Source organism: Nomascus leucogenys, chromosome 22a, assembly GCF_006542625.1.
Source record: "Nomascus leucogenys isolate Asia chromosome 22a, Asia_NLE_v1, whole genome shotgun sequence".
In the NCBI taxonomy this organism is placed as follows: domain Eukaryota; kingdom Metazoa; phylum Chordata; class Mammalia; order Primates; family Hylobatidae; genus Nomascus; species Nomascus leucogenys.
Window position 1 is genome coordinate 6,259,685 of NC_044402.1, and position 12,660 is coordinate 6,272,344.

Genomic DNA, 12,660 nt, shown 5'->3' on the forward strand with positions numbered 1-12,660 from the left:
AGAAGAGTAAGAAAGCCCATTCCCCCTGAAAGTGAGGGGCACACTCTGCTTGTCACCAGCTTGTACCAGCACTCCCTCCACAGGCCCTAGGTTTTGGAGTATTTTGTCTACCACGTGTTAGCATCTACCATGTGTTAGCGTACCGGTTCTCAGCCCCTGCTGGCTCTCACAAATGTGTGTGGCTCTAAATGAACACACACATCCTGGGAGATTCTTTAAAAAAAGGGGGGTAGAATGTTGGTGGGGCACCTTTATTTTTAAAAGACTCACAACTACTTTTCCTGGGCACCTACAGTATGACTGTTAGTGCACCATGATTTGGTTTTACTGTTTTCATAACAAAGCAGAGTTGTCATGACCAAGGGGCTTAAGAAGCAAAGTCATTGAGGCAGGAGGATTGGATTACTTGAGCACAGGAATTTGAGACCAGCCTGGGAAACACAGTGAGATCCTGTCTCTATGGGGGGGGGCGGTGAAAAAGAAAATAGCCAGGCATGGTAGTGCCTGTGGTTCCAGCTACTCAGGAGGCTGAGGTGGGAGGATCTCTTGAGCCCGGAGGTTGAGGCTGCACTGAGCCAAGATCATGCCACTGCACTCCAGCCTGGGAGACAGAGTGAGACCCTGTCTTAGACAAAAAAAAAAAAAGGCAAAGTCACGTTGACATTTTGGGATCCTGGTTCTGTTGGGCTGTGAGTACTCCAGGGGGCATGGCACCTACTGCTGGACCCTGCGATATGGGCCCTCCAGGAGGGGGCTCTGGCCTGGGGAGTCCATTTTCCTTCAGAACCCTGTTTCAGCTCTGGGCCCTCTCACCTCCTCTGGTCCTGTCCTGTTCTACCCAAGCATTCCCAGCCCTGGTGTGGGGAGCAGAGAGACCCTCCCTCAAGCCACCCAGTACCACCACCACTAGCACCTCGTCTTTGTCCTACCCTGAGGATGTGAGCAAAGCTATCAAGACTCCACAGAGGAACTCTTGGTCCTTGGTCCACACAGCCTGTAGATGACGCAAACAAACCCCATCTAGATAAAGGCTTCGCTTTTTTCTTGGAAGTTCAGCGGAAGCTGCCAGCTCTGGAGGATCAGGGGGCAGAGATAACAGGCCCCAGGAACCACCTGGAGCCATGCACGAATGGGAAGGGGGTTCTCACAAAGCACAGTGCTGTCTCAGCAACTTCCCTGGTGAGCTGGTGGGTTTTTCCTATGGTGTATCCAACGTTTACGCTTCGATCTCCAGGGAGCAACTCTGTGCACAGGCTTCATTCTGCAGGGAGCCTGCAAGGAGCTCCTTGAAGTTAATCTGGCTTCCTGGGGGTTGAGACAGACTTGCAGCTCCCCCAGGCAGAAGCTGAAAGCCCCTCCCTCTCTAAATCCAAACTGAGCTGTGCTGGACCAGCAGAGCAGTGCCTCAGAGGGGAGGATGTCCCCTCCCCTCAGGAGCTGGCTCACTTGGGCAGAGCCTGGGAGACCCTCAGCAGCCCTGGGGTTTAACCTTGGAAGCTGTGCTCAGCCCATCCTCTCCCCACCACCCTCCCCTGACCATCTGTCTGGAGAGAGTGGCGAACGGGTGGGAGACAAGATATTGAATCTGGACCTCTCTGTGTACTCCCTTCCATCTCTTCTCCACATGTGGGCCAGGGTGAGCCTCTTAAAAAGGTAAACCAGGTCATGTTGCTTCCCTGCTAAAACCCCCACTGCCTCCCCAGCTGCCTTGGAATCATACATGATCTGGCCCCTCTGACCTCTGACCTCAGCTCTCACGCCTCTTCCCTGGCCCACCCCCAGCCCCACTGGCCTTCTTGGAACAGGTCCGTAACAGGCCAGCCCTAGGGCCTTGGCACTGGCTGTTCCCGCTGCCTGGAATGCCCTTCCCCTTATCTTTGTACCTTGCCAATCAGACTTCAGCTTAGATGTGCCTCCCGACCTCCCTGACCGCTGGATCTAAAGTAACTGATTATGCTTTCTATGACAGCAGCTCGACTTAACGCCCCGCACAGCACTTAAGACAAGTCTCATCCTGATCTAGCTCGTCTATCTTCTCCCCATCCTGCTCCTAGGACGCCAAGTCCCCCGCAGAGGGCAGTCCGGTGCCCTGAAGAATCCCCCGGGGCTGGAGCACGCCCCGCGGCGAGTAGGCGCTGAGTACACAGCTGAATGAATGGCTTAGCAACTGTAAATGGGGCATCAGCTGCTGCGCGGGCGCGCGCTCCAGGCCGTGGGCCGCTCACTGTCGCGTGCGCGGATTTGATCTCGTTGCAGGTTCCGGGGGAGGGACACCCCCCACCCGCCTGCTGGCGGTAGACGCGCCGTAAATGCGCTTTGGGGACTGGAGGATAACGAGACAGACTTACAGGCAGTGGGAAGCCCGGGGGTCCCGCGAGGCCGCCGGTGGGGAGTTCTGTGGCCGGCTCGGCGCCCCCGGACCCCGGCGTTCAGGCCCCAGTGGGAGACCTTCCCACCCTTCCCAGTGGTTTCCACCCCTCGAATTGTAGATTATCTCCCGAATCCCCGGGGCTTAGCGGTCGAGTGGGCGGAGGTGGAGCGGGGCTCCAAGCGCCGCTCCGGGCAGGGGGCAGGTTCCCGGGGCTCTCGCCCCATCGGGGCAGAGAGTACGGACCGCGCTGCGGGACGTGGCTGGCAAGGCCCTGGCCCTGCCGGGGCGAGGAAGCCAGCGCTTAGCTCAGCCCCCGGCTAGGAGTGGAGACGCAGCCCCGCCGCGTGCTCCGGCAGGGGACCCGGGTGGGGACGGGGGCGGAGGAGCCTGGGGGCAGGGAAGGGGACAAAGAGCCGCCCTGCTGCGGGGAAGAGCGACCCCCAAGTCACAGTCCTATTGTTCGCTGTCTCCGACTGCCCTGAACTCTGGTGCCCCCGGGAGGGAGAAGGGGCGCCGTCGCCCAGATCGTGGGTATTTGTTTATCTGGGGAGAGGGAGGAGGGCGGGGGACGCGGGCCGGGGAGGGGGCTCGACTGCTATTTCCGCGCGTCGCCTTTAAGGGAAGCCCGGCCCTACCTTTCCCACCGTCCCCCTCCCCGCAGCCGTACCTGCATTTTAAAAGCGCCCTGTAGCCCTGGGATTGGCCAAGGCCGCGTCCTCCGGGCGCAGAAACTTGAACCGCCGGGAGCCGGCTGCGGGCGGGGGTCGGAAACCCCGCGGATGGACCGTACCACCGCCGCGGCTCCCCCGCGCGCGCCCCGCCCCCTCCCGCACACCCCCGGAGCGGCCCAATCGCACGGCCGGGAGGGCGGGACCGCGGCCGGAACGCGCCTCTGAGAGGGCACTGGACGGGCGGGCGCACCGCGCAGGGGGACGGCGGGGGCCGCGCCTCTGCTCCCCAGTCGCCCTCGGGGGCGGGGCCGGGCATCGGAGCCCCGCCCACTCTCCGCCCGGGGTGGGCGGGGCGGCGGGGGGCTCCGGGAGCTGGGCCGGGGGCGGGCCTCCGCTTGCCTCGCCAGAGCCCTGAGAGCGCCCGGCACCGCGGCCGCCGACGCAGCAGCCGCCTCCGCTCGTCAGTCCCGAGGCGCGCGGGCTCCCGGGCGGCCCCGGCGGGCGCGGCGAAAGGGCGCGCGAGGCGGCGCGGGGCGGGCCGCAAGCGCCCCCGGCCGCCCCCCGTCCGCGCGCAGACCGGCCCAGCGGAGCCCCGGCGCGGGGAAGCGCCGGCCGGGCGAGGGCGAGGGCGATGCCGCGGTGACGGCCCCGCCATGGCGAAGCCCGCGGCGACGGCGGCGGCGGCGTCGGAGGAGCTGAGCCAGGTGCCGGACGAGGAGCTGCTGCGCTGGAGCAAGGAGGAGCTGGCGCGGCGGCTGCGGCGCGCCGAGGGCGAGAAGGTGGGCCTCATGCTGGAGCACGGCGGCCTGATGCGCGACGTGAACCGGCGGCTGCAGCAGCACCTGCTGGAGATCCGCGGCCTCAAGGACGTGAACCAGCGGCTGCAGGACGACAACCAGGAGCTGCGCGAGCTCTGCTGCTTCCTCGACGACGACCGGCAGAAGGGGCGCAAGCTGGCGCGCGAGTGGCAGCGCTTCGGGCGCCACGCGGCCGGCGCCGTGTGGCACGAGGTGGCCCGCTCGCAGCAGAAGCTGCGCGAGCTCGAGGCGCGCCAGGAGGCCCTGCTGCGCGAGAACCTGGAGCTCAAGGAGCTGGTGCTGCTGCTGGACGAGGAGCGCGCGGCACTGGCGGCGACGGGGGGCGCAGGCGGCGGCGGCGGCGGAGGGGGCGGCGCCGGCTCCCGCAGCTCCATCGACAGCCAGGCCAGCCTGAGCGGGCCGCTGGCGGGTGGCGCGCCCGGCGCGGGGGCCCGCGATGTGGGCGACGGCAGCAGTACGTCCAGCGCGGGCAGCGGCGGCAGCCCCGACCACCACCACCACGTCCCACCCCCGCTGCTGCCCCCCGGGCCGCACAAGGCCCCCGACGGCAAGGCAGGAGCCACACGTCGGTCCCTGGACGACTTGTCGGCGCCGCCGCACCACCGCAGCATCCCCAACGGCCTGCACGGTAAGGACTACACGGGCCGGGCAGCGCGGGTCTCCCTGGCTGCAGCCCCTTCCCCAGGCTGCGGCACGAGGAGGTGGTCCCTGGCGGTCCCACTCGTGCGGCCGCCACTCCAGACCCCTCCTCCAGCTGTCATGGATCCTGGGCCAGGGGATCCCGCACCCACCCAAAGTGGGGCTTTGGGCGGTGGTGGGCCGGTTCAGTGGTGGAGCGTCGTTTTGTCCAGCTCAGAACCTGCTGCCGGTCCGGTCCCAGAAAAGTTTCTAGCGGGTGTAGTTACCAAAATTAGGGTCTATCACTGCTGGGTTGGCGGTGGGCCTCTCATCCCAGTCTTGGAAATCCTTGCCTAGTAGCGGGAAGTTCTAAACAGAAAAGGATACAAGGCCCCTTGAGCGCAGGTGAATTTCCCCTCTTGCAGCAACAGGTGTCCTCCAAACCAAGCAGTGTCCACGTGTGTGCGGTGGCTGGAGTTCTGCAGTAGGGTGTGGGGATTGGGAAGGTGCACAGGCAGCCGCTTGAGACCCAGAGGCAGCTGGGAAGAGGCCTGGGGCTCAGAGCCTTTCTGGTTTGCCATAAATTCCGCCCTTCTAGTCCTGGTACCTTTCTCAGCCGAGACTCTAAGACTTTCCCGAGGCAGATGCATTTGGAACGGATTCTAGCTTTTCTCCTCTGTGTGCCTCAGTTTCTTTGTCTGTAAAATGGAGATGATGACCTCTGCCTCGTGGGTTTGAGGTGGAGATAAACCTTCCGAAGGGATTTATAAACTGTTGATCGCCTTACAGGAAGTGCCATGGTCATCCGTGACCAGGGTGTGGGTGGGAGGACCTTTGGCCTCTGTCAGCGTCTGTCTTCTACGCCCATGTTACTGCTGCGCCCAGTGCAGAGGGTGGCCCCAGCTTGGGGCTGTGGGAGCCTGCAGCCTGCTCCCTCTCCCGGCCCCCTGCTCAGCCCTTCTGCTCCCTGCCAGCTTTCTCCTTGCCAGTGGATCCGGGGCCTCCCTGTTCTTCCACGTTTTTTGGTAGCTTGGCTTCCAGTTCTGCTGGTAGTTGCAACTGCCTGAACTTTTTGCCTGAAGGTGGAGAATGAACAGCCCTTTCTGGTTCCCTTTAAAGCCTTTCCTAATTCAGAGCAAGTGTGTCTAAGCCTGAAATAACTGCCCTCCCCAGAACCCCTCAGCCTGAGCTGGGGAGGGACGTTTTCTCCTTAGTTTGGTGGCCAAGTGGCCTGTGCAGGCGTGTTGGGGTGGGGGCTGAGTGGGAGACATACTCATGGAGGTGGGGCGGGGGCAGTGCAGCATATTTTTCCTTTATTTACCATCCTGAGCCTGTGGGTTCAAGGCAGGACTGCGTTTAGAGGGATATTTTGTTACTGATTAGCAATCTATGGCTACAACTCAGGTTTCTCTTTGTAACACTGTATCCACCTCCACCTTCCACCACGGGCTGCTTCAGGGCAGTGGGAGTAGCGCAAAGTTAGGTGGTTTAATTTGTTGGGGCTGTTTAGAGCACCTCAGCCCCTTTGACTTTGCCGTCCTGGGGGCTTTGGAAGGGTCAGTTATCTGGGCCTCGGTTTCCCCAAGTGCAGTACAAAGGAGCAGATTGCTGCAGTCTCGTGGCTGGAAAATGAAATGTTTCTGGTTTTCAGCTGCGTCATCAATGACACTTGGCAGGAGTGCCTCTCTGCAGGACACTGGAGGGCTGGAGTGTTTAGAGCATACTTGCAGGAAAGGCTCTGTTATGTTTTGGGCAAGGAGATGCGGCCTCAGTCTGGCTCAGCATGTCAGCTGCGAGAGGGAATAATACAGGAGTGGAGGACTAGGCTACACTCAGTTTTCCACCCCACTGGGGGTCAGTGGGGGGTTGAAGTATAGGGTTTCCCACAGAACCCATCCTCCCCCAAGCCCACTTAGCACAGGACTGCTGCAAATGTTGTGGCAGCAAACCTTTCTTTGGGGTGAAATGAAAATTCAGCATTATTATTACAAATTTCAGTTACAGATGGAATTATTATTATTATTATTATTTTTTGAGACGGAGTCTCGCTCTGTCGCCCAGGCTGGAGTTCAGTGGCGCCATCTCGGCTCACTGCAGGCTCCACCCCCGGGGTTCACGCCATTCTCCTGCCTCAGCCTCCCGCGTAGCTGGGACTACAGGTGCCCGCCACCACGCCCGGCTAATTTTTTGTATTTTTAGTGGAGACAGGGTTTCACCATGTTAGCCTGTTAGCCAGGATGGTCTCGATCTCCTGACGTCGTGATCTGCCCGCCTCGGCCTCTCAAAGTGCTGAGATTACAAGCTTGAGCCACCGTGCCCGGCCGGAATTATTATTATTTAGTTTTGTCTCTTAAAGCCACATGTGGCCTTGAGATGTGGTCCCACTAATATAAATGGAATGCTTGGAAACCAGGAAAGGCCCTTCTCTTAGAAACTGAGCTTTTCTTTCTTTCTTTCCCCTTTTTTCGAGACAGGGTGTCACTCTGTCACGTGGGCTGGAGTGCAATGGAACACTCATGGCTCACTATAGCCTCAACCTCCCAGGCTTAAGTGATCCTCCCAGCTCAGCCTCCCAAGTAGCTGTGATTAGAGGCATGAGCCACCTCACCTGGTGAAACTGGGCTTTTCTATTCTGGGAGCTGTAGCTTTAAATTGAGCAAAGATTGGGCCTGAGCTGAGGGAGATAATGAATCTCTGTCTGGGTGGTGTCTAAAGTGGGGTCAGACACCAGGCTTGCGCCTTATGTGTTTGGTCTTTGCTTCTCCTCACAGGAACTCTGGGGAAGCAGTATTATCCCCATTTGACAGACAAGCAAGTGGAGGCTTAGAAGGTTTCCTAGCCTTGTCTGGGAAGGTGGCTGACACTGGAAGTACCTGTCCTGGGTGGGTTTGCTCCCATGATCATCTCGTGTTCAGGCCGTGGGTCTGAATCTGTTGTGCCCTTGGTCTGTTGTCATGTTTGCTGTTACTATTAATCAGGGGACACTGGTGACTCCCTATTCTTGATTCCTGACCGAGGTTTGCCCTCTTTCTCCCATGCTGGGAAGTGTCACTTCCTTATCAGTGACCATTGAGCAGATGGCTGATAACCCCATTACCCAGAGGCTCAGGGTGTCTTGAGTTTGAATCTCAGCTCCTCCATGTATGTTGGGCAAGTTATTAACTGGCCAAGCTTCTCTGTGCTCCTCTTCTGTAAGATGGACAGAACCCAGAGTGCCCCATTATCCACACAAGGTTGAGTGAGGTCAGGATCTATACACAGTAGGTTTCTCCTGTTGTTAGAGTCCTTGGGGCTCTCCCAACAGACCTCGGTTTCCTCTTCAAAAGTGCTTGCTGCTTAGCTCACCTGAATGTTTGCATCTGAGCCTCTTGTGTGGCTGCACTTGCTGATGAGCTAGTGAGGACAGTGGCCCTGCTGTCCTTTCTGGGGAGCTGGTGGCAGTTGCAGCCCTGCTGGGTGCCCTGGGCGGACTCTAGTGGCTGAGGTGGGAGGTGGCCTATCTGTATGCAAGGCAGCCCTGGCTGAGGCTGGCTTGGCGGGCCTGTGTATTGTGTATGTACATGCAAATAGGCTTTTCTCCTTGGCTGCTTATTTATTTATTTGTTTATTTATTTATTTATTTATTTAGAGACAGGGTCTCACTGGTCACCCAGGCTAGAGTGCAAGGGCACCATCATGGCTCGCTGCAACCTCAACCTCCTGGGCTCAAGTAATCCTCTTGCCTTGGCCTCCTGAAACTGCTGGGATGACAGGCATGTGCTACCATGCCCAGATAATTTTTGATTTTTTTGTACAGACAGGGTCTCACTATGTTGCCCAGGCTGGTCTCGAACACCTGGGCTCAAGCAGTCTTCCTGCCTTGGCCTTCCAAAGTGTTGGGATTACAGACGTGAGCCACTGCACCTGGCCTTGGCTGCCTTTGGTAGAGGTCTGGTCTGGGCTGACTGGACTTGGGACTGGGGTGCACTTTGCTGTAGTCCAGTGTGGCTCACTGAGGCAGGTAAACCCCAACACCAGAAAGTCAGGTTCTCCTTCATGAACGGATAGGATTTTCAAACGAAAGAATTTTCAGTTCTTTTTCCACCTGCCCCTCTGCCTGTCTCCTGTGCCCCACGACAGGCACCATGCCCCCCTCCTGCCCATTCCCAGGCGTTTCCTCCCCTCCCCTGATAACCTGCTCCTCCACGGTCCACTCCCCTTTAGCCAACCCAGAGGAACCAGGATTCTAGCAAGCCTGTGGATGAGCCCCATTTACTTTTTAAAGTTTGGATTAAAATTTTGAGCTTCTCAAAATGAGACAGGTTTGTTCTCCTGCTTGTGTTTTTGTTGGTTTAAGAGGGAGGATGGAACGGGGTGGTCTGGGCCTTTAGAAAAAGACAGAGCATGCTAACTCTGAATAGGTCTTTTCTGTGCAGCAGCTCAGCTAATAAGGCTGCTTTTCCTAAACCCAGCCAAGCTCAGGAGCAAAGGTCAGTGAAGACAATGGGGTGGGTTAGATAAGCCTTTCCTCCTCCTTCCCCAGCCTGTCCCAAGGGATCCATCAATGGCCTTGGGATACTGGGCCTCAGAAAGGAGGGCTGGCCTTGAGAGGCTCCCAGGCAGGTGACCCAGGGGTGGGTAAGCTGTGCCCAGCGCTTCATAGTTTGCCACAAACAGCATCCCAGTCCCAATTCCATTCTGTTCAGAGCTTCCAAATGGTCCCAGGAGGGAGACCTCAGCATCTCCATATCTTAGATGGGGAAACCAGGGCTTGGAGTGGTGGTGCGGTGACTTGCTCTAGGTCCTGTGGGGCTGGTCGGGGGGCCTGGGATGCGTCTTGGGTCTCCTGTGTCAGAGTTCTGAGCCCATGGCCCTGTGCCTCCTGCCCAGAGTGTTCCAGGGGAGCGGTGACCTCTGCCACAGAGACAGGGCACCTCCTCCCAGGACGCCAGGCCCTGGGCCTCATTCCTGTCTCCCTGTGTCCTGGCATGGAGGAGTGGGCCGAAGGCGGTGCAGGGCGGGCCACCTTCCCTGCAATGGCTGTGCCTCCCCACCTCTTGGTTTCTCCTTCCCTCACTTCTCTGCACGAGGCTGGCTTCCCACCACAGCAGTCGCCCCACCAGACCTCTTGCTCAGGCCTGGCCTCCGAGTTCCCAGGACCAGCACGTGATACAGAAGGAAATCAGCGGTTGCTCCTAATCCGTTTTCCGCCCGTGGGGATTTTCCAATCCACGCTGATTGCTTTCATTTGCGCAGAGAATTGGACGTCTGTTAAGCAAGTTCCTGAGCCTCCATGGGCCTCTGTTTTCTCTTCTGCCAAGTGGGAAAATGTTACCAACCTTTTGGGTGGAGGGAGGAGGGTGTGTAATGAGTGATATGTGTAGCCTCTGGCGGGTAGCAGCTCCTGATGTGCGGGCCCCGTCTCCCACTGCAGCGCTCGGCACCCGGCGTGCCGAGGGGCACTGTAGCCCTCTGGTTAGTGATCTGGCTCCAGGGTCAGAGAGCCCTGGGTGAATCTTGGCTTTGCTACCTGCTTTACGGCCATGGCAGCTTACTGAACCTCTAAGCCTCAGTTTCTTCATCTGTATCCTGAGGCTAATAATGTCTCGATCCTAGAACTGGGCCTTAAAGGATGGGTTCCCTGTCCTTTCATTATTTCCTGGCCTCTGCGGATTTGCCTCCCCTGGGTGGGAGTGGGGGATCCCCTGACACACGCTGGTGCCCAGGGTAGGGTCGGAGCCAGCTGAGTCCTCATCTGGTTGCATGGAGGGAGCCAGCAGCATTCCAGGCAGGAATAAGAACGGCTAAGGTCTGGAAGTGGGATCTGGAGCATGGCATTGAGAACCTGGGGCCTGCAAGGTCCACCCAGGATGTGTGTGGGGAGATAACTCTTAGGGGGTTAGTGCTGTGTGCAGCCCCACAGGGCACACCCCAAAGTCCCAGCTTTTCAGACTTCAGTGCCCACAAACAACAGTGGCCCAGGTGGCCTGTGTTGCCTCCAGGGCTGGGGAGCGCTGTGTCAGGGGAGGTTGCGTGGACACTGAGAAGGGGCATTCCTGAATCCACTGAGGATGGGGCTTGTGGACACCCCAGACAGCTCTGGGAATCTGGTTGAGATGTGGGTTCTAAGACACGCCCCACATTACAACTGGGAAGGGAAAATGCCCAGCTTTGAATGTGTGTGTTCAACCCAATCTGGTTGAACTCAGAGCCAGGTGGGAAGTGAGACTTCACCTCACAGGTGGTAATTTGCTCTTCAGCACGAAGGGAAGCGTCTGCGGACTTCACTGAGCATTTACTGCCTCTGAGGTCTGAGTGCCTCCTGAGCAGTGATTCTTGGAGTCTGGCTTGCAGTGTGGTGGTTCTAGAGCATCACTCTGGTGACCACTGTGGTGTGGGCTGGGCTGGGCTGGGGGAGGAGGGGGTGGAAGCTGAGGGCTCCGTTGGGAGGAGGTCCTGGCCAGGAGAGTGGCCACAGGAGAGAACCTTCTATAGGTCCCAGACCTGGTGAGCCTGCTCCAAAGTCCTGCTCTCAGCTGCTGTCTGCCTTCTCATGACCTCCGACCTCTAGGGCAGGCATCCTGAGCTCTTGGGTGGGGCTCAGGCAGGACAGCGCCTGTGGGAGATGCTGCCGCTCCCAGGTGGCTGCTGTGCCCTCCATCCCCAGCGCTGATGCTGCTCCCCGCTACTCCCACCCCTGCGTCTAGGGTGGTTGGGATCAGCGTCTGGGATCTAGGCAGGAACCGCCCTGGGGTTCAGAATTCTCATCTCCCTGCTACATAACAACAAGAGACCCTATTGGCATCCCCAAAGGCTTGGGGATAGAGGAGCAAACTTGGCTGCCGAAGGGACTTGATGCTTCTTTGATCATAACATGTCAGAAATGGTCCCCTTCCCCTAAGCAAGCACCCAGGATTGGACACTCATTCATCCCCTGTCCTCACAGGCAGAGGGTTACTGGGCATGCCTGGAGCCGGGTCACCCGGGGATGGGTGCCTGCTCTTCAGCAGGTCACCGCTGACCTCCAGCTCTTGGGGGAGCAGAGCAGAAAGATCAGGATTGTATTGACTGCCTGTAAGTATTCTTGGGTTTGCCTTATGTATACTGTTCAAACAGAGGCGTGGAGCATGTTTAACTACAGTGGATGGCCCTGGGGAGGAAGCGAGGGTCTGATTCCCTTTCCTTCTTCCTGATTCCTCAACGGCAGAGACATTCTGCCATTTCCTTAATTCAAACCTGGGCATTTTCCCTTCCCAGTTGTAATGTGGGGTGTGTCTTAGAACCCATGTGCACATTTGCTGGCGGGTCTTCCCCTCTCTGCCCCTGGAAAAGCTCTTGAGTAGACTGTATCAGCGGCTGATGGTATCTGAGAGTGGAGCAAATGCCAGGCCTGGGAGAGCCGGAAACCCCTGAGCAAACTTCACAGAGTCCTAAGGCACTAAGAGACTTGAGAAAGGCAGGGGCCCACCCCAGGGCCAGCCACATGGGTGCCGGAGCCCTCGCTGCCCGCCCATGGACCTCTGTCATTACTGTCTGTTCATCTGGGAGTTTATGAGCCTGGGACTCTGGTCCTCTTGACTCCCAGCCTTGGCACAGAGTGGCAGGTTCTGAAAGTCTTTTGGATGGAACAAACGTGTGCCTGGCACTGTGCTGATAGCAACTGGGTTTTCTCTCACTTGCCTCCCACAACAGTTGCTGGTCCCCATTGGGGTCCCTGTTTCCTCTAAAGAACAGGCCCAGGATGGTGAGGCAAGTCACAGCACGGGCAGGGTGGGGCTGGGCCAGGTCAGGGACTCCCGTCCAGTTGACCCCGGAGCCTGTGCCAGCCGGTATGTCCCGGTTCCCTTGCCCTGTGGGTGTGATTATTCGTCATGCCCCTTTCCCTTGAGGAAATGGCCAGGTTGGGCTCTTCACCTCTTCAGGTGTGCCGGGAGCTCGGAGGAGGGTGGCTGAATTGGGAACGGAGATGGGCCTTGAAGGTGGAGTTAGTAAAAGCAGAAGACAGCAGGTAAGAAGAGAGACCAGGCTTCGCAGAAAGAACAGCCAAGCCGGGCGGATCACCTGAGGTCAGGAGTTCAAGACCAGCCTGGCCAACATAGTGAAACCCCATCTCTACTAAAAATACAAAAATTAACCGGGTGTGGTGGCATGCGCCTATAATGCCAGCTACTTGGTAGGCTGAGGCAGGAGAATCTCTTGAACC

The 12,660-nt window shown here is 58.4% G+C and overlaps 2 protein-coding genes across 5 annotated transcripts in view; one reads left to right on the forward strand and one right to left on the reverse strand.

Moving 5' to 3' along the window:
• HHIPL1 (HHIP like 1) overlaps nt 1–3,236 on the reverse strand; it is a 76,824-nt gene extending 73,588 nt beyond the window's left edge. The window contains exon 1 of the mRNA XM_030803407.1: nt 3,039–3,236. The gene's annotated coding sequence lies outside the window, so the exon portion shown is untranslated. The remainder of the gene's footprint in view (nt 1–3,038) is intronic.
• Nucleotides 3,237–3,447: 211 nt separating this feature from the next.
• The window catches only part of CCDC85C (coiled-coil domain containing 85C), a 92,905-nt gene continuing 83,692 nt past the window's right edge, over nt 3,448–12,660 (forward strand). For 3 of the 4 annotated variants that reach the window (XM_030804055.1, XM_030804056.1, XM_030804057.1), the window contains exon 1: nt 3,609–4,488. In XM_030804055.1, coding sequence (XP_030659915.1) covers nt 3,696–4,488 — 793 coding nt within the window. In that variant the 5' untranslated portion in view covers nt 3,609–3,695. Of the gene's footprint in view, nt 4,489–12,660 lie in introns of all 4 variants that reach the window. The other variant, XM_030804058.1, reaches the window with a different exon arrangement.